The sequence below is a fragment of the Netta rufina genome, assembly GCF_964035555.1.
Source record: "Netta rufina genome assembly, chromosome: 5".
Taxonomy (NCBI): domain Eukaryota; kingdom Metazoa; phylum Chordata; class Aves; order Anseriformes; family Anatidae; genus Netta; species Netta rufina.
Genome location: NC_140128.1, coordinates 7,704,563 through 7,727,846, shown reverse-complemented (window position 1 = coordinate 7,727,846; position 23,284 = coordinate 7,704,563). Strand labels below are relative to the sequence as shown.

Below are 23,284 nucleotides of genomic sequence, written 5' to 3'. Positions count from 1 at the left end.
CCGAGCTGAGGCGGCGTTGGGGAGGGTGGGGGGGAGGCTGCTGGGGGCCAGCCCCAGCCCCGCGTTCCTAAAAGCGTTGTGGGCTTTTTGTTTGTTATTTATATATATATATATATATGTATATATATATGTGTTACTTTGTTACTAAAAAAGTTGTCTTTGAAGAGGCAGGGTGAAGGAGGGGCCGCACTGTGAATATCTGGGTGCAGGATGTGAGGCAGATGTTGTGATCTTGCACGTATCTCATCAGGGGTTGACTCTCTGCTGTACTTTACTCTTCAACATGCAAATTACAGCATTGCTTAAAAATAAGAAGTGTACGTTACCTAGAACACGGGTAGGTTCAAAGTAGTTAGGACAGTTAAACTGCGAGGTTAAACTCTAATCTTGCAGCTCACTCAATTCTAAAAGAGTCTGAACAGCTTCTAAAAACATAATGTACTTAGAACTAGGACAGAAAGCTGTAATTTAAATCCCTTTCCATATGACGTGTACCCTATGGGGTGGAATGGGCCATGTGAACGAGTAAGCTGGCGTTTACACGGTAGATTTTCAGATAAGGCAGTCGATGTGCTTGAGAGCTCTAACCTGTTTCATGGTCATCTAGCCTGTTAACGTTTTCTTGTTCTTGTTTTTCTAACTTTCTTTTTCAAACTGTAATTTTATTCGTTTATTTTTACACAGCACTAAAAAAAATAGTTTCAAAGCCATAAGTATGGCCTTGGAAAGGATAACACAAAAGGACTGGTACAAAATCCTGGGTGCAAAGCCATCAGACAGTCCAGGAGAACTAAAACGGAAGTACCAAAGGCTTGCTTTGTTAGTAAGTATGTTTTTATTATTTGAGATGTGCAAAAATAACTTTCAAAAACCATAAAATAATAACTGTAGGCTTTGTTTTTAGCTTTGGTGTATAAACGTGGTTAATTGGAGTGAGTTTATAATATTGGTTCACTGAGGATGGTTTAATAAATATCCAGAATTTATGTCACGAACAGAGGTTGAGTTATTCAGTTTCCAAAACTCTGATGTGTCTTCCAGCCTTCCTAAACAGTCATGAATGAACTATGTCAAATACTCATTCATCTAGTGCTACGTAATTGGATGTACAAGTCAAAAAAGAAAAGTAATTGTAGCACATAGTCATGAAATGTGCCAATAGGTACTTATGGTACTACAGGTACGACTGTCGCACCTGTAGTTACAGTGTCCCAGATGAAACCCTTGAATATGTAAAAGCCAGGTTCAAAGAGCAAAAACGTTTTTTTCTGATAGTCTTAAGTAATGGAATAGAAAATATATATGAGGAAAATATGTGAATATCAATTTAGGTTTTCTTTGATGCTTCTAGTGCATTTTTTATAGTCATGGCTTTGGTCATGCATTAAGACTGTGAATTCTTCTCATTTTTGCTGGCTTCTTGGTTTTCGTGTACAGGAATCTAAGAGCTCTACAAAATTACTTCATATTATTCTTGGTTCCTCTGTTTTACTCTTTCTTGAATTAACATTTTCTGTCTTTCATGAGCTTTTTGCTCCAGAGATGATTGAATCTGCTTTTAAGAGCAAGATTAGGCATGCATTTTTGATACTGTTGACAATTTTTTAACCAAACTTGATAGACAAACAGAAGTCCTGAGATAATTAAATTCCTAAGCTTAATGAAAATTGGCAACCTAGTAGAGAAGAAAGAAGGTGAGCAGAACTCACTTTTCTTATATTCTTTTAGGTTGTTGCTAACTAGACTATTACTATTGTCACGGCTTTAGAGCACATATGCATGCCTAATCATGCTTGGTTTGATGTGTCAGAGTGAGTGTGGTAGGAAGCTGGGCTTTTTAAGTGAGTTAAAGAGAATAACAGAACTCAGTCTCCCCTGAATTGGCAAAGCTTAAGTAAATTCATGCGTTTTGTTTATTTTTATTTAGCCCCTGTGAAAACTGTATTTAAAGGTAATTTCACTGATGGGAAACATGTTCCAAATGAACACATTTTGATACTGTTATTCTTAGACGAATTGCTTGAATAACCTTGCTGTACATCTGCTCCTTCTCAATGGCTCATACTAACTTACTTCTTTACAAACCTTGTCTGAAACTTAGATCTGTGTACTTAGAGTCCTAGGTTTATAAATTTCACAAAACATGTGCAGGCAGATAGAGGTACTTGCTATGAAATGTTAGAAAAATCAATGTAGTAGAGTGCATTGGAAGTCAAGCTTCTATTTCAGCCACAAGTAGAACTAAGATGTTTTTTCAGACCTCCTGATGTTTTTTGTTTTATGGAGTTACTGGTAAAATGTGAACAACATTTTAGTATTAGTCTTTGTCCTTGATGAAAGCAATAGTGGGAACCACAACATAAAATATGTTTTCTGTTCAGATAGGTGGTTAACTTCAGCCAAATATTGTAATGGAATTAATGTATTTCTTTAACTGTGAAAGTATGTAATAATGATATTAAAATTGTACATGAAGTGTTGTTCAGAGTTGTTTGCCACCAAGTAGAACAGAACTGAAACTATGTCTTTCCTCACTTGAAACTGACCCTCAGTGTTACATCGCCATACTATTATGTAGTTAGCGAAGCCTATGAAGTGAGAACTCATAGTTCAGAGTGTTTACGACACTGTTTGCAACTGCCTGTATTTCTAGAAGATTGAAATATTATTTTAATCTACAAGCTTTTCTTTAAAATCTGTGAATTTCCAAACTAAATGGCCAGTGCTCTTTGAAAAGTTGTTGGGGAATGTTAAAGAAAAGATCTTTTTTCTCTTACATTGCTTGGCTCAAAATTATTTCACTGTCAATGATGGATCTGTTTTTCTGACTAAAAAGCCATGCTGCTCCTGACTTGAATGTGTTTTTTTCAAGGCAGATCTGTTGCTTGTCAGTTATTGTTAGCATACATCCTGTCTCTGTTCAACCTATTATTTTTAGTAGAGCTACTACAGACTCGACTTGTTGTTCTGTTTACAGATGCAGCATCTACCACAGTCTTTTGTCTGTAAACATACAGTCTGAGCAGTAGTAATAAAAAAATTGTTTTTATGTACCTAATAAACTCATTGACTATAGGATCAACGGGAGATTACGATATGTAGTTACAGCGTGAAAGCCATTGCCACAGAGATTGTTGAGTCCAGAGGGTTTCATGGTTAAAGAAGTTGTTAGTTCCCGGAAGAAAAGTGCTGTGGTATGTTAGCACAACGATACTGGCTCTGATCTTGAAAGCCATGAGCTGTGGACTTCTGAATATTGGTGCAATATATAAGGGAAGTGTTACTGTATGTTTGTCCTATCCTGGCATTATTCCCTGTGCATCCCCTGTTCGTTGTTAGTGTAGTACTGGACCTCTCAACTTATCTGTGGCGTCCTGTTCATCTAAAGTAATCTCCCTGCTCCCCTAGCAGAGCTTGTACTTGGAGCTCTTAGCAGCTGCACGCCTCTGACTCATGAAATGGTCGCTTACTGTTTTCTAAAGCTGCTACTGGAGGTAGTAGTACTGGTGGGGGCAGAGAACAGGTCTACGTGCAGGTGCTCCAGACATTTTCATGTATGGTGGTGAGAGCAGAGCAGGTAGGCTTAGCAGAGTAATTCCAGCTTAGAAAGCCGGGGTGAGTGATGAGTGCTGCCACGTACGGTTTGCTTAAAGATTTTGTGATATGTTATCTGGTGAGTCCAGAAAGCTTTCTGGCTTATGTGTAGCAGAAGAATTTAACTTAATTGTACTGTGCTAATTACGTTAAAATCCAAAAGTTCATGAAGTTCATAAAAAAAAATTCATAACATCTCCCATACTAATTGCAGTTAACGTAACATTCGTTCTGTTGTGGGGAATATTCTGGTCACAGATGTTCAGTAGCATCAAGCATAATAAATGGTGGAATTTTATTTTAACTGTAGAATTATGTTTAAAAATAAAATGGCAAATGTTGGAGCCTAATCTTTCTTCAGATGATCCCCACTGCTTCACATGGAGCATTTGCTTTTTGCCATCTGCTATTTTCTGTGTTTGTCAACACAGAAAATATGCTTAGCATCTTGAATGAACAGGCAGATGTAACTTTCCAAAGCTACAAAGAGTTGGAGATCTTGCCATATGTCATCCAAAAGATAACTACGTTTGCACTTACATCTCTGGAGTGACCTTAATGTACAAAGTAGTAAGCAAGTAAAAATGTTTGAATTTTAGCTTTGTAAGGACAAATTCTCTTTAAAATGGTTACTTTTGGAAATACAACTTATTTTTATCAGTTCTAATGAGTTGATGGAATGGGTTAATAACCCATAACAAATGAAACCGTGCATATGCACTCTACTTGAGTGAATGCATTTACTTACCGTTTCAGGGGATCCATACAGCCTTTAGGAAGGGCAATGCCTATGTTCAATTTCTGAGTGTGCATGAAATTAGCAGAGGGTAAAGTTAGATTAACAAAAATCAGAAATTACACGATCTTATTACTGATAATGTTTTTTTCCCTCTTATTTTGGCCTAGCATTTTGTGGTCAAAGAATGAGTTGCTAGATTGTTTTCAAATTTTCATGTTGCTGCTTGGTATCTGAAAGCTGCTTTTCACAGGGAATAAAGTCACCGAACACATAAGCTTTGTCTAGCTGAAAATCAGGTGTCTGTTCCTGTTGATGCTGATGATATTATAGGATACCTTTCAACTGGAAAAAAAATTATTGTGCAGGAAAATTATATGCTGCTGTTCCAACGTATGCCCTAATCTTAAAGAAAATCCATGTAATTTGAGCAGGGAGAATGCAGGAAGCTCTTATTTTTAATATGGAAAGGAAATAAAATGTGCCATTTAACACAGTGTTACAAAGATTATCTGTTTATCAGAAGGGGTGGTGTGTGTATGTAAATACAAAGTGTTAAGATGATCCCTTAATCTGTTTGAAGGAGTAGAAAATTTTAAAACAAAGAGCATTAAGCATAGGTGAGAACGACTGTCAGCAACAATAAAAAAGGATGTTAATAGAAATTTAATTTAATGAAGCAAAATAATTTCAAGAAGAGATTGTTTCATTGAGTTTGTGTAGAGGAAAGACAGCTATCTCTGGAAAGATATAAATCTATTGTATTATATCAGATCTATGTACACATCTAAATTTTGCAATCACAAGAAATGCAGAGGATGTCATATATATAAGTTGAAAAGCTACCTGCATAGTTACTGTCTTAAAGTTTGTCGCAAACTAAATTCAGTAATATTCTGAAAATGACGTGCCTACTGAGCAACTCATGATGAGTTTCAGCTGAGAATCTGAATCTTACAAACCTCAAAATGTTTTCATCTTTTTTTAGAAGTCTCAAAACAATACTTTTCGTAATGAAAATTACACGGTGTGTTTACTATTTTCTTAATAGCCGTTGCAGGTTTGTCATTCTTTGTTTGAATTAGCAATGTGCTTGTTAGAGGTACTTCACAGATCCTTGTGCTTATCTAGTTCAGCTATGTTATAGAAAATAGATTTTGTAATTTGTCAGTACAAACAGAAAGGTATGCCACAAAGTTTGATGCAAAGGAGTGTCTTTTTGGCTCTCTGGGAAGTTTTGTTTTGAGCTGTTCTTTACATCTGATTTACTATTTATGATCTTATTAAGATATAAGTGGGTGTGTTTTCAAGATGGGACTTGAAAAATCGTTTAATAGCTTATTTATATATAAAACAGGATCTCAGTGTTCCAGAAATCACTACTTAAAAGTGCTTTCATAGGTGTTCCATGTTTATAAATGCTCACTGTGTCCTGAGGAACTATAAAATTACAATTCTGATTAAAAACAAAATCTTCAGAGCAAATATTAAATTCCATCAAGATGTTTTTTTTACTTAATATTTGCAAGTATTCTATGAGCAATTATGAAGACGCACTGAAGTAGTGTTGTATTACGATGTGTACTCCTTGTCTCATTTCTTAAGAGAGAAATCAGAAATAAAAATAATGTAGAAAAAGATTTGGTTTAAAGCACAAAGAAGGGAGCTAAAAAGGCTGGCATAACGTTTTTCACATCAGTAAATGTTCTGATTACTCTGAAACATGAGCATCCACAGTCAAGAGCACCTCGAGATGTTCAGCATTTTCAAATCAAAGTATTTAAGTGCCTACTTTTGAAATTTTAAGTACTGGGTCGATTATTTAAAGAAGCTATAATCCCAGAACATGAGTTTGAAAGACAATAAATGTTAATAGTAGAATCCATCACCTTGCAATAACAGCGTTTATTTAAGGATCTCTTATTGCTATTAAATGAAATTGACCATATTTGTGTTGAAGCTGAAAAAGTGATTAGTACTTTTTTAAATGGTCTGATATTTCCCAGATTGCTATTGAAATAATGTAGATAATACCTAACATGCACCTTATGAATTTGTGATCTTTATTGACCAGAAACAAAAATAAATGTTTATAGTATGATATAGGACTTACGCTTTTTTTTTTTTTTTTAAGATTTATTTAAATAATCTGTGTGCGCCTTTGCCTTAAGTTTCACATATGTAATGTAACTATTACGGAAATTTGTAAAAGCAACACATTCACTTTTTCCTTCAGCTTTAAACACTTTAAAGTCAGAAGAGCAGTCAAGAGGGCAAACTGCACTCTGGGGTACATTAAACACAGCCTAGCCAGCCACTCAACAAGTGATACTCCCACTACATTTAGCATCTCTGTGGTCTCACCTTAAATACTGTGTGTAGTTCTGGGCTGCATAATATAAAATGGATGTTAAGGACCTTGAGAGCATCCAGGGGAGGGCAACAAAGCTGGTAGAAAGGTTGGAAAGTACTTATAGTAGGGAGAGGCTGAAGATGCTTGGTTTATCTCGTCTGGAGAAGAGGAGGCTGAGAGGCTCCTCTTATTGCTCTCTGCAACTTCCTGAGGAAGAGAAATGGAAAAGGAGATGCTGCTCTCTTTCCCTGCTAACTGATGACAGGAGACATGGGAGAGGCACAAAACTGTGCCACGGGTGGGCCAGACTGGGCTTGAGGAGCAATGCCTTTACTGTGAGGGTGGTCAAACACTGGGACAGGATTCCTAGCAAGGTGGTTGATGCTCCAGACTTGCCAGTGTTCACGAGGCTCTCGGATCATGCCCTCAGTAAAATGCTTGACCTTGTGGTAAGCCCTGAAGTGGTCAGCCAGTTGGACAAGGTGGTCTTTGAAGGTCCATTCGAATTGAACTGTTCTGTTCTACGTGCAGGTAGAATGTGCTAAGTGCATTAGAAGACCTGGATGTTTTAATAACTTCCCCACCCTTCCATGTTTTGACTTCTTGCCTTGGTTGATCGTGTCTGCTTTCTCACCTTGCATAAATCTCAAATGGTCGACAGTCATGAACTCAGCTGATTTAATGCAGAAGTGAGTTCTATTCCTTCTACCTTTTATGCGACATTTTGTGGATAGTCAGCATTATTGGAGTAAGGAAGTCCAGGGCGTGCTTTCTTGTTATAGTCTTGCTAGTCATTTAGATAACTCATCTCAGTCATTTACTTTTCAATACGTTAAAGCAAAGTTTCAAAACTGAAAAATCAGTAGTTGGGTATTAAAAAAACAGAACACCCTTCGTTGTTAATCCCAATAAATTATCTTTAGCCAGAAAATTCAGTCTGCATTGGTTGGATTTATGACCTAAGAATGTCCATGGTCAAGGAAGGTAAAGATGAACAACTTTTCTGAGCAGCATCTTAGCTATTTTATTTTTTTTTTGACATAAAATGAAACATTAAATATTAACTAGGTATGCGTTATAAGGAGAGGCTGAACAAGAGCTCTTGTTTTAAGAGGTACCTACCTTGTCAGCAATCCAGTAATAGTTCCTACTGCTACAGAAAAGCAATGCAAAATACAGGTTTGGTAGGCTTCTCTCAGTATATCTTTGGTAAATATTGGTATTGAAACTTAAGTAATGCAAACGTTGGATTATTCCTTTACAACTGCTGTTCCATTCTAGATGGTGATTTTACCTTTTCAACTATATCTCTGACTGTCCTTTCCCAAAATGGTGGTGTTGTGTCAAGACTGAGACCATCTGTATTAAGTGCTTATTAAATACAAATGGTAAAAAGATCAATAATAAGTTCTGTTGAGTGACCAGAGGATCCTATTGTCATGTGATTTTCTTGAATCATCTGGAAAAAATCTAGTTTTAGTAGTTATGAGGACACACTGTCAAAATTGTTTCTTTACTGCAAATGGAGGAATTTGCTAAACTCAACCAACCTCGAATTAGAAATTCAATTAACACCAAATCAGTGATCAGTCCAGATATGATGACCTGAAGGCAACTTCCATTGTGAGTAAATTGGCTCTGAGTGAGGCTGCACCTCGAGTACTGTGTTCAGTTTTGGGCCCCTCGCTACAAGAAGGACATGGAGGTGCTTGAGCGGGTGCAGAGAAGGGCGACGAAGCTGGTGAGGGGCCTGGAGAACAAGTCCTACGAGGAGCGGCTGAGGGAGCTGGGCTTGTTCAGCCTGGAGAAGAGGAGGCTCAGGGGAGACCTTATCGCTCTCTATAGGTACCTCAAGGGAGGCTGTAGCGAGGTGGGGGTTGGTCTGTTCTCCCACGTGCCTGGTGACAGGACGAGGGGGAATGGGCTTAAGTTGCACCAGGGGCGTTTTAGGTTGGATGTTAGGAAGAACTTCTTTACTGAAAGGGTTGTGAGGCATTGGAACAGGCTGCCCAGGGAAGTGGTGGAGTCACCATCCCTGGAAGTCTTCAAAAGACGTTTAGATGTAGAGCTTAGGGATATGGTTTAGTGGGGACTGTTAGCGTTAGGTCAGAGGTTGGACTCGATGACCTTGAGGTCTCTTCCAACCTAGAAAATTCTGTGATTCTGTAAATCCAATCCAAGCTAGATTTTATGTGGCTATTTGGATTGGGTTTGGAAATGTTTGGTCACCACAGCTGTGCAATTTTGAAGTAAGATTGAGTTTTTATTTAAGCTGCTGTGATATTGATGAAATAAAGGAGTGTACATACCTTCAGCAATAATCATAGCATACTTCGTGGCTTCTGATTTTAAAGGTTGAGGCAGTAGAGTTGGTGTATTTCTACTAGACATAGGGAAAGATGAAATAACTGTAACACTGGCATTGCACTTCAAAAGTTTTTGTTTAGATATTTATGTCCACTAATATATAAATAAATAATAATAAAAAAAATGTGGTGGTTGAGCCTCAGTTTCCACAGTGAGTTCTGAAGCTGAAATGCTTTAGGAACTTCAATTATTTTGGAATCTAGGTGATCAGCATTATATTTAAATCAGGCTTCTTTCAGGCCAGGCAATCCAAATGCATTTAAAAATTAGTGGTACGCTTTGTTTTGGAATACTGCTTTATTGGCAGTCATCTCAGGGAGGGAGAACAACAAAAACCGCTTTGTGCTCAGCCGTTCTTAGTTTTGGCTATCAGTTGCTGACTTTCTTAGACTGCAGAAAGGTTTTCATCTTGCAAGTCACTGTTCCAGCTGAAGACTGCTGCCTTGAACTGCCTGTCCCTGCCCTTCTGCCAGATGTTACTCAGCCAGCAAATAGCATCCTGTGGGTTTTCCTCTGTCCACTACAGTGTGTGTCAGCTGGAAAAGTTTATGCTCGTTTTTTCAGTAGTTTATGCAACTCTATTTTTTATAATGCAGTAGAAGATTATCCTTTTGCTTCACATGAAGGTAGCATTTGCCTAAACTAGTTTTCTGATCTTTCATGTAACTGACATTATTGCATGACTAGGTTAGTAATAATTATATTCACTTACCACAACTGAATGCTGTTTAATGTGACATTTAACAGTGTACATTGTGAGTACAGGGGTCAGAAATATATAAGGAGCTTTTAAAATTCCCTTTGTATTTTTACCCTCACACTCCTGTGAGTATTAAAATGTTTCATTTTTTTCCTTTCTTTAATATTTTTTTCTTTTTTTTTCTTTTTTTTTCAGTCTTACCTCCTCTTGTGTTGTTGTATAGTTCCCAAAAGCCTTTTAACTGGCTTGAGAGGCTCTTGGCTGGCTCTTCATAGGAAAATAAGGAGCTATAGGAGCAGAAAAACAGGGAAGGAAAAGCTTTCTGAAGATCTACTTTCTGAATACTATAGCTTCTGTTTCCTGTTCTTGTTTTTTATACTTTCTTTAGCCAAATTCATCTTTGTTTCTATTAGTACAACCAGAGTTGATTTTCTTTTTTTCTCGCTGTAACCTGTAACTTTTACATATTATTTCTAGTATTAGCTTTGTTCAAGAGCTGAAAAAGACTAGAAATGTAAATATCTAATAGGAACATTATGTAAGGTAATGACTTGCTCTTTTGTTGAACTCATCTCAGTCTAGTAGTGGGGTTAGATTGATTCGAGAGGCTGAGGAATGGGGCTGATGGCAAAAGAAGCAAGAGTTTGTTATTTAGGGTTTTCTGAGGCTCTTTACTGCTGCTACAGAAATGTCTGTTTCTGTTGACAATGCAATAGGTTATTTTTCTTGTCATGAGTAAGTTTTCTAAACAAGAATCTGCAATTATTTGATTTTCCAGAAGGAACCAGAGTGTTTAGTAAAGTAGCAGATTCATGGAGTATTACCTCGAACAAAGTGAAGACCCACTTCCTGTAGTTAATGCCACTGAGAGTGTAAGGTCAGAATGGTAGGATCGTGATTCTGTAGTGTGGTTAAAAGCAATTGTGTAAGAAAAGGATTTTAGTCATACACGATGCAACCTTTACATTTTAATAACTTACTGTAGAGTAAAAGGTAATTTATAATGAGAAATACTCTTCAATGTGAGACCAGCTTTGCAATCACAGGGCTTTACAAGTAGCATTGAATTAAATGTTACCGTTTCCATGGAATTTGAAGTTTATGGCTATAAAAGTATAGTGAAAATTACAATGGCAATCCTCTTAGTACTGCAGTTAAATATAAAAAATAAGTATGCAAAAGTTGGGGTTTCTGGCAGCAAACAACTAAGTACAGAGGAGGAAAAGCAAACCTCTTCACATTGTTTTAGATGGATCTCAGCTGAAATTCATGCCCAACTTGACAGAAGATTAAGATTTTCCAGTGAATAATAGAACCATTCAACACCTTAGTCAGAAATTGAGGTTGTCAACCTATGTAATTTAAATGTGAAAGAAAACGGTATGGTGAAAATCTTGGCTTAATCAGAGAGGGTCGAGGAAGTTTAAAATACATTAAGCATATTTTAAGCAGAAAATGTGTGTTAGCCTTGAGGGGGGAAAAAAAAAAAAGGAAGCAAATTGATGAGATTGGGATGGTATAATTTATTCCATGATTATTTTTTTTGTTGTACTGTTGAGGACTCCAGTAATTTTCAAGAATTGGCAGCATGCGTTGATAGTACCATCCTTTCTTTGCGCTGCTATTAGTGAATGCCAGTTCTGTAGTCTACATAACTGCTACGTATTGCTGTGTATGTTTAATAGCAGCTTTTAAAAATTCTGTTTATTTTTAAAATAAAGTAAGTTGGGATGTTTGTGGGTGTCTTCTTTCAAAATAAGTCATTAGGTGATGAATAATTAAAATCTTATGAAAAGCTTTCTTACTCTTTTTTGTTCTTTTCATGATGACTTGCTACAAAAACCTTGATTCACAGCAAGTATTTTCTCCCAGTAACAGCCACAGCAGCAATGCTATTATCTGAAATATTTCTATTCTGATGATTCTTTTGTCCCAAGTGAACTTGGAGGGCTGATGTGCTGGATGTTGCATACAACAGTGGTTATCTCTGCCCGGAAAGTATGGAGAAGATGAATTACATTTGTAAAACATAGAAGCAGTTGAATATTGTGTGTGGGAAGCTCGGACTGATACTTGCATAATCATTTTTGATTGTGGCAGATTGTATGGAGGAAAAGAAGAAGAAATGGATAAGGTTTCTAAAATCTGGTTGGTCACTGAGCGATATTAGAAAAAATATACAACAGTTAAGGCATAAGAAGAAACAAGGAGGAAAATGAAACTTATTTTTTCTTTAAATGTGGAACACTTCCTTGGACTAAGAATCATCCTGCAGTGGAGGCTGGAATCTGTGGATAATCAGATCAGGTAGGAGAAGGCTAAAGTTGTTAAAAAGCCTGAAGATCTTATTTGGGGGGAAGAAAAAGGAAGAGGAGGTGGACTGAAGTAATGAATCAAGAAGATAAATTCTTTGCTCTTTTGTCAAGCTGTCTTTGGATAGATATCCTTTGGGGGAATTTAAATCCACTTCTGTATGAAAAGATTGAATGTCACAAGGAGCTCTTCACTTTGTTTCTCCTCTTTACAAGTGGAAAAAACAGGCTACTTCCACGTTCCCTGCTAACTTCTGCCAATTGAGTGAACATGTTGAAAAGATTGATTATGGGTAAGGAAAGCAAATTTAAGACCTGGAATTGTTCTTTTCATGGAAATGAACAAGTTTCACATGTCAGAGAGTGCTTTGTTGCAAAGTCACCCAAATAAGGAAAGCACCTTCGATGTAATTTTGTGCTGTTTTAGCATGAGACCACACCTCTTTAAAAAAAAAAAAAATAAAAATAAATCAAATACTTGCTGTTACAAGCTTTTCAAGGCTGAACTGTACTGGTAACTTACCAGTTCCTAACACATATATTTTTGTAAACAAGCATGGACTCTGATCTGATGAATGCTCTTGTACTTCTTTATGTGGGTATCCTGATAAGTCTGCTTTCTGACATTTTAACAGATTAAACATTTGAGTCTCTCTCATATTTAGCCCACTGAACATGCATTTTGTGTGTTATGGTCTTTGCATACAAGAGAGGATAGGACCACATCAGTAGATGTAGGGGAGGAACTGTGAAGGAGATGCTTAATAGCAATTACAGACTTTTTAAATTTTCTTTGGTCTCCATTTTTCATAATGCTAGTGTAGTGCTGAGACAAGGTTTTTGATGTAACCTTCCAGTAAGCATTAGGTGGCAGTAGTGTGTTGTAATTGGAAACTGCTTTGTTGTTTGTTTTTATCTCCTGCAATCTTTATTGCAATGTAATAAGTGGAGAAAACATGTATTATTTCTTGCAATTTTTATAAAATGCTGATTGGTTGTTCTGACTGCCTGTAAGGGCAGCCATTGTTCGGACTCTTCTATATATAGGTGGGATTATCATACTATAGTTTCTGCACAATATTCATTACGTATTTTCTGATATATAGTATCCGACGGTGATAACATATACCTGTTCAGATCATTTGCAGGTAATGCCATTAATGGTTGTGTGTTTAGTTTTGAAGCCTTTACCCCTTTGCCTTTTCATAAGCTGTAGCCATTTTTAAAGTTAATATAGTCTGTTAGAGGAAGTATGCTCTTTTATGGTTGTGTGTTTATCTAAGAAAAAGAGTAAACTTAGGCTCAAGAGAATGTTGGCAGGAACATAATTTACCTTTCAGCATAGTCTTTTTATTGTTGCTCCAGATCCTGGACAAGTGCAGTTACCTTGTGACCATTTGGAGGTTTTTTTTTTTCTCCCTTCATTCTTCTTTCTCACAGGTAAAGGAGTTCAAGGAGTTTGGAAGTTGTGTTGTATTAATTTGGCAGGATGATCAATTAATGGAAGAAGAGCAAGGAAGTGTTGACAGAACATGCTATCTAATTAGTACCCGATGAACTATATAGGCCACAGAACGCAGAGTGTAGTGTTGCTTCAGGAGGACTCCTGTATGACACCTTCATATGCAAAGCAAGCTCATACAAAAAACAGAAAAACTAGAAGAGAATATTTGAGCAAAGTTTCAGTGAAGGTAATCTTCATTGTTGAAAAACTTCACTTTCTGCTGTAAATTTAGGGAAGGCTGGGGGTGCTTAATACTTCATGGCAACTCAGACTATCAAGTCTTTGTTTTGTATGTCTTTTTCTTAAAAAAAAACAAAAACAAACAAACAAAAAAAAAACACATGTAACCTTTCATTTGATTGGATTTTTTTATTTAAGAGGTGATCTGCAAGTTATGGAGTTAGGTGAAGTAATTATTTTAAAAGTATGCTGCTTTTCCTGATTTTTGGAATAGTATCTCGTCCTGAAATGCTAGGGCTGTAAGGTTGCCAGATGGCTCGTGTGATACAATGGCAAGCAAAATTACTGTAAGTTAAGAGCAGGGAGCACCACAAGGCTTTAATGTTCTACACCCACTGGTTTTCTAGTAGATGTTAGTTTGAAGTAGTTTTTCGGCTGAAAATTAAGTAGTTTTGAATTGAAAAGCATTTTAAGTTTTTCAAGATAGTACTGCCAGAATTATTTGGCTATTGGTAATTATTTTTTTCTAGTGTATAAATATTCTGATACCTAATTTCTACAATTCATTCAGAAATTCTCCCTCCTCCCATGATAGGAGGAAAGTTTAATGTTTACATGTTTAAAACATCTTTTTCAAAATGAGGTTTTTTCCTTCAGTTAAAGCTTCTCTGTTCTACTGAAAGAAGCTGCTTTCTTTTTTCCAATACTTTTCACGAATAAATCATTTAGCTTATTGTAAAACGTGTGTTTTTCATCTTGACCTAATTTAATGGTATTGGATGGCAAAGTTGGAAAATGGCTTCTTTCTGTGACCTTTCAGTGAGTGCTACAGGGTGGGAGCCACGCGTATATTTATTAGCTTTTCTCCTGACCAACAAAAGTGGATAAAACACCAGCTTTTCTTAAAATTGTTAAACAAAACTTCAAATTCTATTTTACTAAATAATTGCATAATTCAGTATCACTGTGTTCTGATTTAAATCCATCACAGAATGGACTCCTCAAGAAAAAGTTCAGCCATAAAGCATACCAGCTAGCATTCTAGTCAGCACATCATGCCTGTGCCTAGAGTAAATGTTCTTTGGGAGCTGGTGTACTTGATTGCTCTGATATAGCTGTCATATACACAGTGTAGTTAATATGGAATACATGTCTTTATTATATGCTGATAGGGATTTGTGGCTTAAACTATTCAGTGTGAGAATGTATGTAAAAATTAACACAAATGTTAACTTCATATGTAATTATATAGCTCCTGGAGTGTTTAAGTTGTATTATATGGTTCCCTTTTTTGTGCTATGTACAGCAGTGAAACTGTTCAGCTTTGTATTCTGGTGCTCTATCAGCTGGTCTGGAACTTTCAGTACATACTGTATAATTTGCTCAAAAATACTGCCACAAGCCTTATGTCATAGTACATAACTGGGTATTTGCCGTTTTTCTGGGGTTGGGCTGGGGAGGAGGACTCACTGTCCTATACTGTGCTAGGCTGTAGAATTTCAGATGCACAAATTTACTGTCTTGGTGAGCTCAAAATATAAATTTGTTGAGCTCTCAGAATGCCTTGTTTTGTGATAATAATCACAAGCTCTAGGGCTTAGGCAATTTAAAGGATAAAGATTTCAAGAAGGGTATCCTTTGTCAAACACCTGAAGTCTGTATGACCTTGCCACAGAAGCAAGGTTTTTCCACTAGCTATTGCATTCATCTAATTTTCACAAGTAAGAGACTTTTAGATATACTCTGGTGGATCAAAGTATTAGAAGCAACAAAACTCTTCTCATTTCAAGCTGATTGTAGGAGGAGGAGGGATACTGCACTGAGGCTAATTGTCCAAACTTGATTCCAAAGCTCTGGGAATTAGTTATCAAGATTGAACACTCTCTTTTTGAGGAAAGAGAAAATAAAAAGTTGAACACAAATCTAGACAATGTCAACGTGCCATGTTATTTCGTGGTCATGTGGCCAGATTAAGGAATTGTATTTTGAGAACTGTAATTTCTTTCTAATAAGTCTGTCCACATCGTGTATCGGTAACTAGATAAATTTATGGAGTTATATGAACCAATCCAGCCCTTCTTTAGAAGTTAATCTCTCTTGATTTCTGTGAGCATTTGGTCAGACCTACACAGATTTGGTTGTTGGTTTAAATCTAGCCAAGGCTGGTGGTGTCTTAATTGCTACCACAGAGCAACCATTTGGCCTGTGCGAGATGAATGTTGTCAAAGTACCTTCTGCAAGGCGGACATGCATCCACTGGGAATGTATCAAGAAAGTTTTCATTAATTGGTCCCTTTGTTGGCATTTGTGGCAGTGCAGCCAAAAACTGAGTATGAACAGACACTCTGTGTCAGGGGTGAGACTTACTGGCAAGTCCCAGTACAAAAACTGGTATTTACTGCGTATATTGTAAGTAGGAGTAAAAGATTTTCCTCCTAAGAACAGTCTGGCATTAAATTTACTGTCATTTCTTTAAAGGCAGGGACATGTAGCAAGAATTTAAAGACTACAGTGGGAAATTAAATAGAATGCATCTCCTTAGGATTTTTCTTAATGTTGACCATCTTGCAGCTTGCTTTTAATATGATGTGAAGTCTTACGGTGAGCACTGTAGTCTACAGACAAATTTACATGGACCTACGAATACTTCTGTCAGATAGGAACACTTGACAGTTCGTGTCCTGACCTCGTTAGCCTAACCTGTAGATAATAATAGTTAGAGTTAATAGTGTATAAAGGTGCTGTAAAACATTTGTGTGAGGAATGCTTGTAAACTTCGTTGGCAGTTTTGATATTTTTATGTTCATGTTATTGCTGCATTTTTTCCCAGTATTTTTGTTAAAATTCTTGCACTTTGTTGTATTATAAGGGGCAAAAATACTGATAATGACTTCTGCATTTTGTCTTTTACTGCAACACTTCTGTTTGTTTCTAAACTTGATATAGACCGAGACAGTTCATGTTAGGCTTTCTGTTACGTTTATGCATTTTGCCTTTAAAGAAAAAAAAAAAAAGTATTTTGTATCATGGAATAAAAAAGTTCTGATATTTAACTATTTAACTAAATAAACTGCCTCACTGATGCTGAGAGGAAATTCTGACTCAGAAATTTGAATATACTGGCTTTTCAATACCGAGTTTTTGATACAAGAATAGATCAATTGAACTCCCCAAATACTGATAATGTGTTTTTTAAAAAGGGCTTGGTATTGATTTGTACAATTCCAGTCAGTAGTCAAAATCTCTTTTTGTTGGATTCTGAGCCATGAATCCGGCCATATTATTTGAAAATAGTGGCTTGGGTTTCTTTCTCCAACTGCTTCCACCGTTCTCCTGAGGCCCTCCCCAAGGCAGGGTCCTCGTTTTTTTTTTCCCTACCCTGAAAAGCGTAGTATCCAACTCGTGTCCACATGTACAGTGATGTGTGGCACTGATATCTCATAGTATCCCATACTAATCCACAGTGACATTTATTCTTGCAGTGTTAATCCAGTGAGCCCTTTACATGCTTTTCTTGACTTTTACCTCTTTTGCTTACAGTTTTAATTCAGTTCTGTCATTCACAAGAAATGGTAGCTTCACCAGATGTGGAGCAGTGCTCTCTCTGGAAAGTTTGGGTTGAGTTCTTCCTGACTATTAACAAGTGACTTTTACCACTGCTTGTTTTTTAATACAGACATTTTTCCAAGTTCCAGGAGGTGTTGTAGTTGTAGACATGAACATGACATAATTGGAGGTCATGAAGACTCTGTCTTCCTTACATTTACACTAATACAACATCAACAAATAATTCATACTTTGCTAGAAATCTTATTTCTGGATGCATTATGTTGAATAAATACTGTCAGGCTGTAGATCTCTAATAGCTACCACTATATGTCAAATGTAGAAAAATGGGAGAAAGATGCTAAGAGATACTAAGTTAATTTCACATGTTAATATTACATCATTCTCTTATTTACAGCTTAGATTTAGTTATTAGATGTAGTTCCTGCAAAAGTGCATAACACATGTAAGTAATCCCTTTAAAATCGTACAACTTGAATCACTTAAGAACTTCAGGTACATCTTTAGCTTTAAATACATCTATTATTAAAATAGAGACACACATCCTCTACTGAAATAAAGCAGGAATTCAAGACATGCCAATAAATGTATCAACGTGATTTCACAAGCTGTAGATAATATCAAAGTTAAAAACCTGATAGTTTAGAAATTTACTATGCTGTAGGTGTTGGTAGCAATGACTGCTTAGTGGTGGTAATACCAGTGGTAATGATAGTAAGTCCAAAATAATCTGAAAACTTTTCAGGTTTTTTCAGCTGTCATGGTTTCATTATTGTTCTGTGCCAGTCTTTAGTTTTGAATTTTAGAGCCTTAATTATAGTCTCCTTATCAAAAAATAAATAAAATCTAAAAGGCACATAACAAATTGGAAGGTCTGAAAATGCTTTGCTGAAATTATTCTTGGGGGAGAAGGTCAAGATTTAATGTAACATCTGTTTCATCCTTCTAACTGTACTTTTTATTTGCTGCTGCAGATTTTTCCAAATGTTTGACAGCTTTTCTTGACCTATTGAGAAGTAGGAAAGACAAAGCAATAGCAAATCAGTAGAGAGTACTCCATATTTCAGCCTGGAAAAATTGATGCTGATCTATTTCGTTTGCCTTAGTCTGAAAAATATAAAGCTTGAACTTTAGGTAGGCTTATTTAAAACATAAGGCTTTCTGTTTTGATGTATGGAGTTGGGGACATGCTATATCTTGGTAATGTAGTAAGTAATAGATGAGAAGAAATAGTATTTTTTTAATCTTTTCTAAGTATCACCTTCTCATATAGAAAAGTAGTTATGAACACAAGTTTGGCTATATTATGCAGTGTAGTTATCATGTATTCCACAGTTTAGCAAGAGATTACAGTTCAGCATAAAACCTATGGCTGTACGTCTCACCCCTCCCTCCCCAATAAATTGTTGTATTAAGTTGATTCTCACTGGGTGCTGTAAATTTCTTTTGAAGAGTAAATTCATTAGCACCAATAAGGAACGTACATTAAATTGATTTAACTAGAAGTTTTCTGCTTGCTAATTTGAATTTGATTAAAATCAATCAACCCTATTACATTTATTGCGTGAACGTAAGCAACTTGTACAAGTGTTAGGAGGATAGGGACCTTAATTCGTCATCTGTGGTGCTGGATTTGCTCAACCAAAACTCAGCCAGCTATCTCAGTTTCTTATCTTGTGGAATGAGGGTTCTTAAGGTCTGTTGGTGTGGTTATTCAGATGTAATATCCTTACAGTTATTGACCAAGTGTTCTTTATTAACTTCCGTGTAGCCCAGGGATTAATTTTGCAGTTCTTAAAGTGCAAAAGGAACCAAACTTCACAGACTGTGAAGTAGGCAGAAATAAAGACTGTAGAAGTTGCATGTGCGATAGGTTCTTTATATAAGTAATGTGGGTGAAAACTAAGTATGTTGTACGCTGTATAAAAATAACAGGGCTTGAGAGAGAGTGCACAGAGAGGTCACACAGTTTAAGTTTGGGAATTGTTTTACTTGGTAGTTGAACCGATTTATAGTATTGTAATATAAAAGCAAAAATTGCTACTGTTGTTCTGAAGACATCGGCTAATAATGTAAAGCAATGCATCTGTTAGTTGCAAGAACTGGTAAGGAGGCAGTAGACAAGTAGTTTATGAGCCCATTGAACCTGCACAGTTCTCAGAGTCTCTCAGTTAATTACTCACTGAACATGACTTTAACCCCTTTATACTGAAACAAAAAAGGTTGATTATGCCTGTTTTTTTTTTTTTTTGTTTTTTGTTTTGTTTTTTTCTGTGATAGGTATCGAAGGCAGTAGATTACTTCAGTGAAATAAAATTTGTTTACTTAAACTAGGATTTTCTATGAACAATTTTTAAACATTTGGATGTTTATGTAGCTATAATCTGATAGAGCAGTTTGCTAGGGGAAATGCTGTTATCCACTGCACCCAAACTGCTCAAATGTACAGTCTGATGAATATTAACAATAAGATCAGTACTGCCAGGTAGCTAGACAGGTAAAATAATGATACTGTAATTGAAAAGTATATGAGCCTAAATTTGTATTAGCCTGCTCTTCAGTTTCTGTGCAGCACCAACAATGTGATCAAGTCTTCAACATACTTGAAGTTTCTCAATTGAACTCCAGCTTTGAGGTTCATGGTTTTTTTTCAAACTTTCTCAGTGATTTTAAAAACTTAAAACAAAAACAAACAAACAAACAAAAACAACAAACAAACAAACAAACAAACAAAACACCCTTTAACTCTTACATCAAGAGCCAGAGTCCCCAAGAAGTACTATCACCATGTGACATTTTAGGATAAACATCAGGGGAGTGAGCAGTATTGCAAATATGTATAATGTTTTTCTAATAGTTAAAAGCAATACACATTCCAGACAGGTGGTGTTTAGCAGTAAAAATGAGTTAAGAAATTCAACTAGTAAAGGTATGAAAAGGAAAGCTAGCTTCTAACCTTCTTTTTTTTTTCCCTCCGTCAGGCTTGGGAAAAAATCCTTACTTGTTTTTATACCATCCTATTAAGTAGTATCATGTTAGTAAAACAAAACAAACTAAAACTACTGTGTTCCAAAAGAAAACTGTTCAAAAATCAAGACATGAATGATCCGCAAAAAGCTATTTTTATGGAAATACTGTGCCTTAAAAATGTTACACATACAGAGCTAGAAAGATAAACATTGCCTAAGTGCAGTAATACAGCTTGAAATAGTGCCCAGGTGGCAAGTACGAATGACAGGAAGATAATTTGCACAGATTTTGAGAAGAGATATTGCAGGAGATGCTGGTAGGCCCTAACATTTTGAGTAAGAACCTACAACTGGATGCATAGAAGAGCAATTGCATAGATGAGCAATAGTTCAGTCCGAGTAGGAGACTGGTCGAGTAGAAAACAGGCTTGTCTGTTTTCATTGTATAGTTTGTATATGTTTGCAACTGTGATTAATGTAGAAATAAAGCCAAATAAGACCATCAGAAACATGTGTTGTATTTAAGCTCTTTCAAAACAAAACTCCTGGCAGGTGTTGAGTCAGCTGGTCTGAAGGGTAGGTTGGAGAGAGAGGTGGAAGAATTGGAGGCATGAATATCCCAACCAAGAATGGGAGAAGATGCCACAGAAGAGTATGGTTGATTGACTTCTGAAGTATTGATGGAGAACATTCTGTAAACATCAGCTGTTAGTAGGGTGGTTGAAACTTTAATAGGGTGTTCTCTGTGGTTAGTGTCTGATCTGCCTGAAACAGGGTCTAAAGCAGCTGGAAAAGAGGACATCTCATTTGTTGTCTTAGATGTGAAAGGAGAATTATATGAGTAGCTGAAACAAAAATGGATTTCTGCTGTAAATGGAAGTGTTCTTGTATTTCAATGCACAAGCTTGAGAGTAGGAAAAGGGAGTCAATGAGAACAGGTCCATAACAGATTCGGATGAAACATTGGAAAGAAAAATAAAGCTTTAAAGTATAATAGCAGAGGTTTGAGGATTTTTCTTAGTGTGGATGGAAAGGATACTAAAGGCATCAGATGGCAATAGAGTAATAGCTCCAACAGAAGGAGAATAAAATACTTTCAGAGGGTTTTAATGAGTAGAGGGATTTAATTAGTAAATCCTCTACAATGTAGTTGTTTGAATATAAAATCACATGCAACAAATACTAAATTTTGCAGATTTATAAGAAAGAGAAGCTAGAGGACAAATCTGAAGAGTAATAAATCTTAAGGCTTTCTTCATTTAAGGAATGAACTGAATAGTCTTCTCTACATTCATTATTTTTCCAAAGTATTTTTATGATATTTGTGGCTTACAGTTTTTCAGTAACTACACCCAACGCAGTCCAAAATAGTTTTTCAGTCAGTGAAAGCGTTGATGTAGCAAATGAAAAGTGTAAGCAGTTTTGTGGGGGTATTTTCTCAACATTCTTGGCAGCAGAGGAGCTTGTAATCTTAGTGCTGTTTTGGGCAATCAGTCATGTTTTCATCTATCTGTAAGAAATGGATCCAAGAAGGTGTGGTCTTGTGGCCAATCCAAACATATAATAATAGGAGCAGTGGATTTGTGGCACCACTATTCATATCAAGCTAATTAAGTTTCAGTGGTACCAAGTCTGGTACAACAGTCCTTGAATAGGCCTATGCAGCAATGTCAAAAATCTTTTGGGGTAGTAGCTTGTAGGGCAGCGTTGCCTGCATCATTCAAATGCAGAAAAATACGCAGCAGCCATATAACTTCTCTTTCTAAGGTGTTATAATTAACCCTAAAATATTTGGGTGAATCAAAATTTGAAATAATAGCAACAGAATTTTTGAAGTAACATTTTTTTTGACAAAGTATTTCTATGAGGAATAACTGCTCAAACATACTTGTTACAAGAAATCACATTTCTAAAAGCAAATCATGTAAGCCTTTAATGTGATCTGTTTTGCTGCGTATGTGTGTTAAGTATTGGTTTAAAAAAAAACAAACTTCCACACATGATATAGAGTCAACCACCAATGTTCAAAATGTTATTAAAATACAGATTGAAAAGCTACGGTTTGAGAAAAATGGATTTGAAAAAGAAATAATGCGTTTAAATAGCTTTAACAGTACAACATGGTGCATGACAGAACACTAAATTTAGTACCTATCAACTAAAGGTTATTGTTTTCTGATTGACTATTTAGAATACTATATACAATGACCAAAAATCTTTGACTGATCTGTGCCTTAGTATTTTGTCACCTTCAGTTGTGGAGATAAGAAGGGATAACTATGAGAGAAACTTGCAGGTCACAAGTGTGCTTCAGTCGTACTTTCAGCAAGTTGCAAGCTAGTCTTCAATGCAGAGGTAACTTAAAGGGTCCTTACTCATCTGGTGGGCCAAAAATACACATTTGTGTACATAGTTTGTACTTGAGCTTGCAGGTTGCACATATGCTCAGGTGTATATGGAAAAAGATATAGATATGTGGGGAAAAAAAGTGAAATCAAACATGAACATTTAGCTCTTAGGTACGGTTCCCTCTAGTTAAATGCGGGATTTATCGAGTCAGTGCAAATGGTAGTTACGTACATTAGAGCCCAAATGGACTCCTTTCAAATTTTGTCTTATAAAGTACACCCTGTGTTAGTATTCCTTTCTTTCTAGAATGAATTATAAACTAAAACAAAGGAGTTTGGCTAATCAGAAATCAGCCAAACACTTCTGTAACAGGTGTTCCAATTCTTAAAAATTTTCAGTACAATTTAAGGCCCAACCTAATGTTACTATAAGAGGCAGACGTCAGAGCTCCAGAATAGGAGATATCGTGATTTATAACATGGTAACAGCTGAGAGGTCTGACATTATTGCAACTTGCTGATTTGAATGCTTTTTCACAGTTATCGATCTCGTATGCTGAGCAATTTAAAATATAGTTAACAAAAGTAAAATCATTGGTGATTAATTAAACTCAAAGGAAGATACAAGTTTTGAGGGTTACTTTTCAGTAGACG

General features: G+C 36.2%; 1 protein-coding gene across 1 annotated transcript in view; it reads left to right on the top strand.

Annotated features, from left to right (window-relative positions):
* The first annotated feature begins 694 nt into the window (after positions 1-694).
* Positions 695-23,284, top strand: part of DNAJC24 (DnaJ heat shock protein family (Hsp40) member C24) — a 34,330-nt gene continuing 11,740 nt past the window's right edge. Inside the window, exon 1 of the mRNA XM_084287426.1 lies at positions 695-823. Coding sequence (XP_084143552.1) covers positions 716-823 — 108 coding nt within the window. The 5' untranslated portion in view covers positions 695-715. The remainder of the gene's footprint in view (positions 824-23,284) is intronic.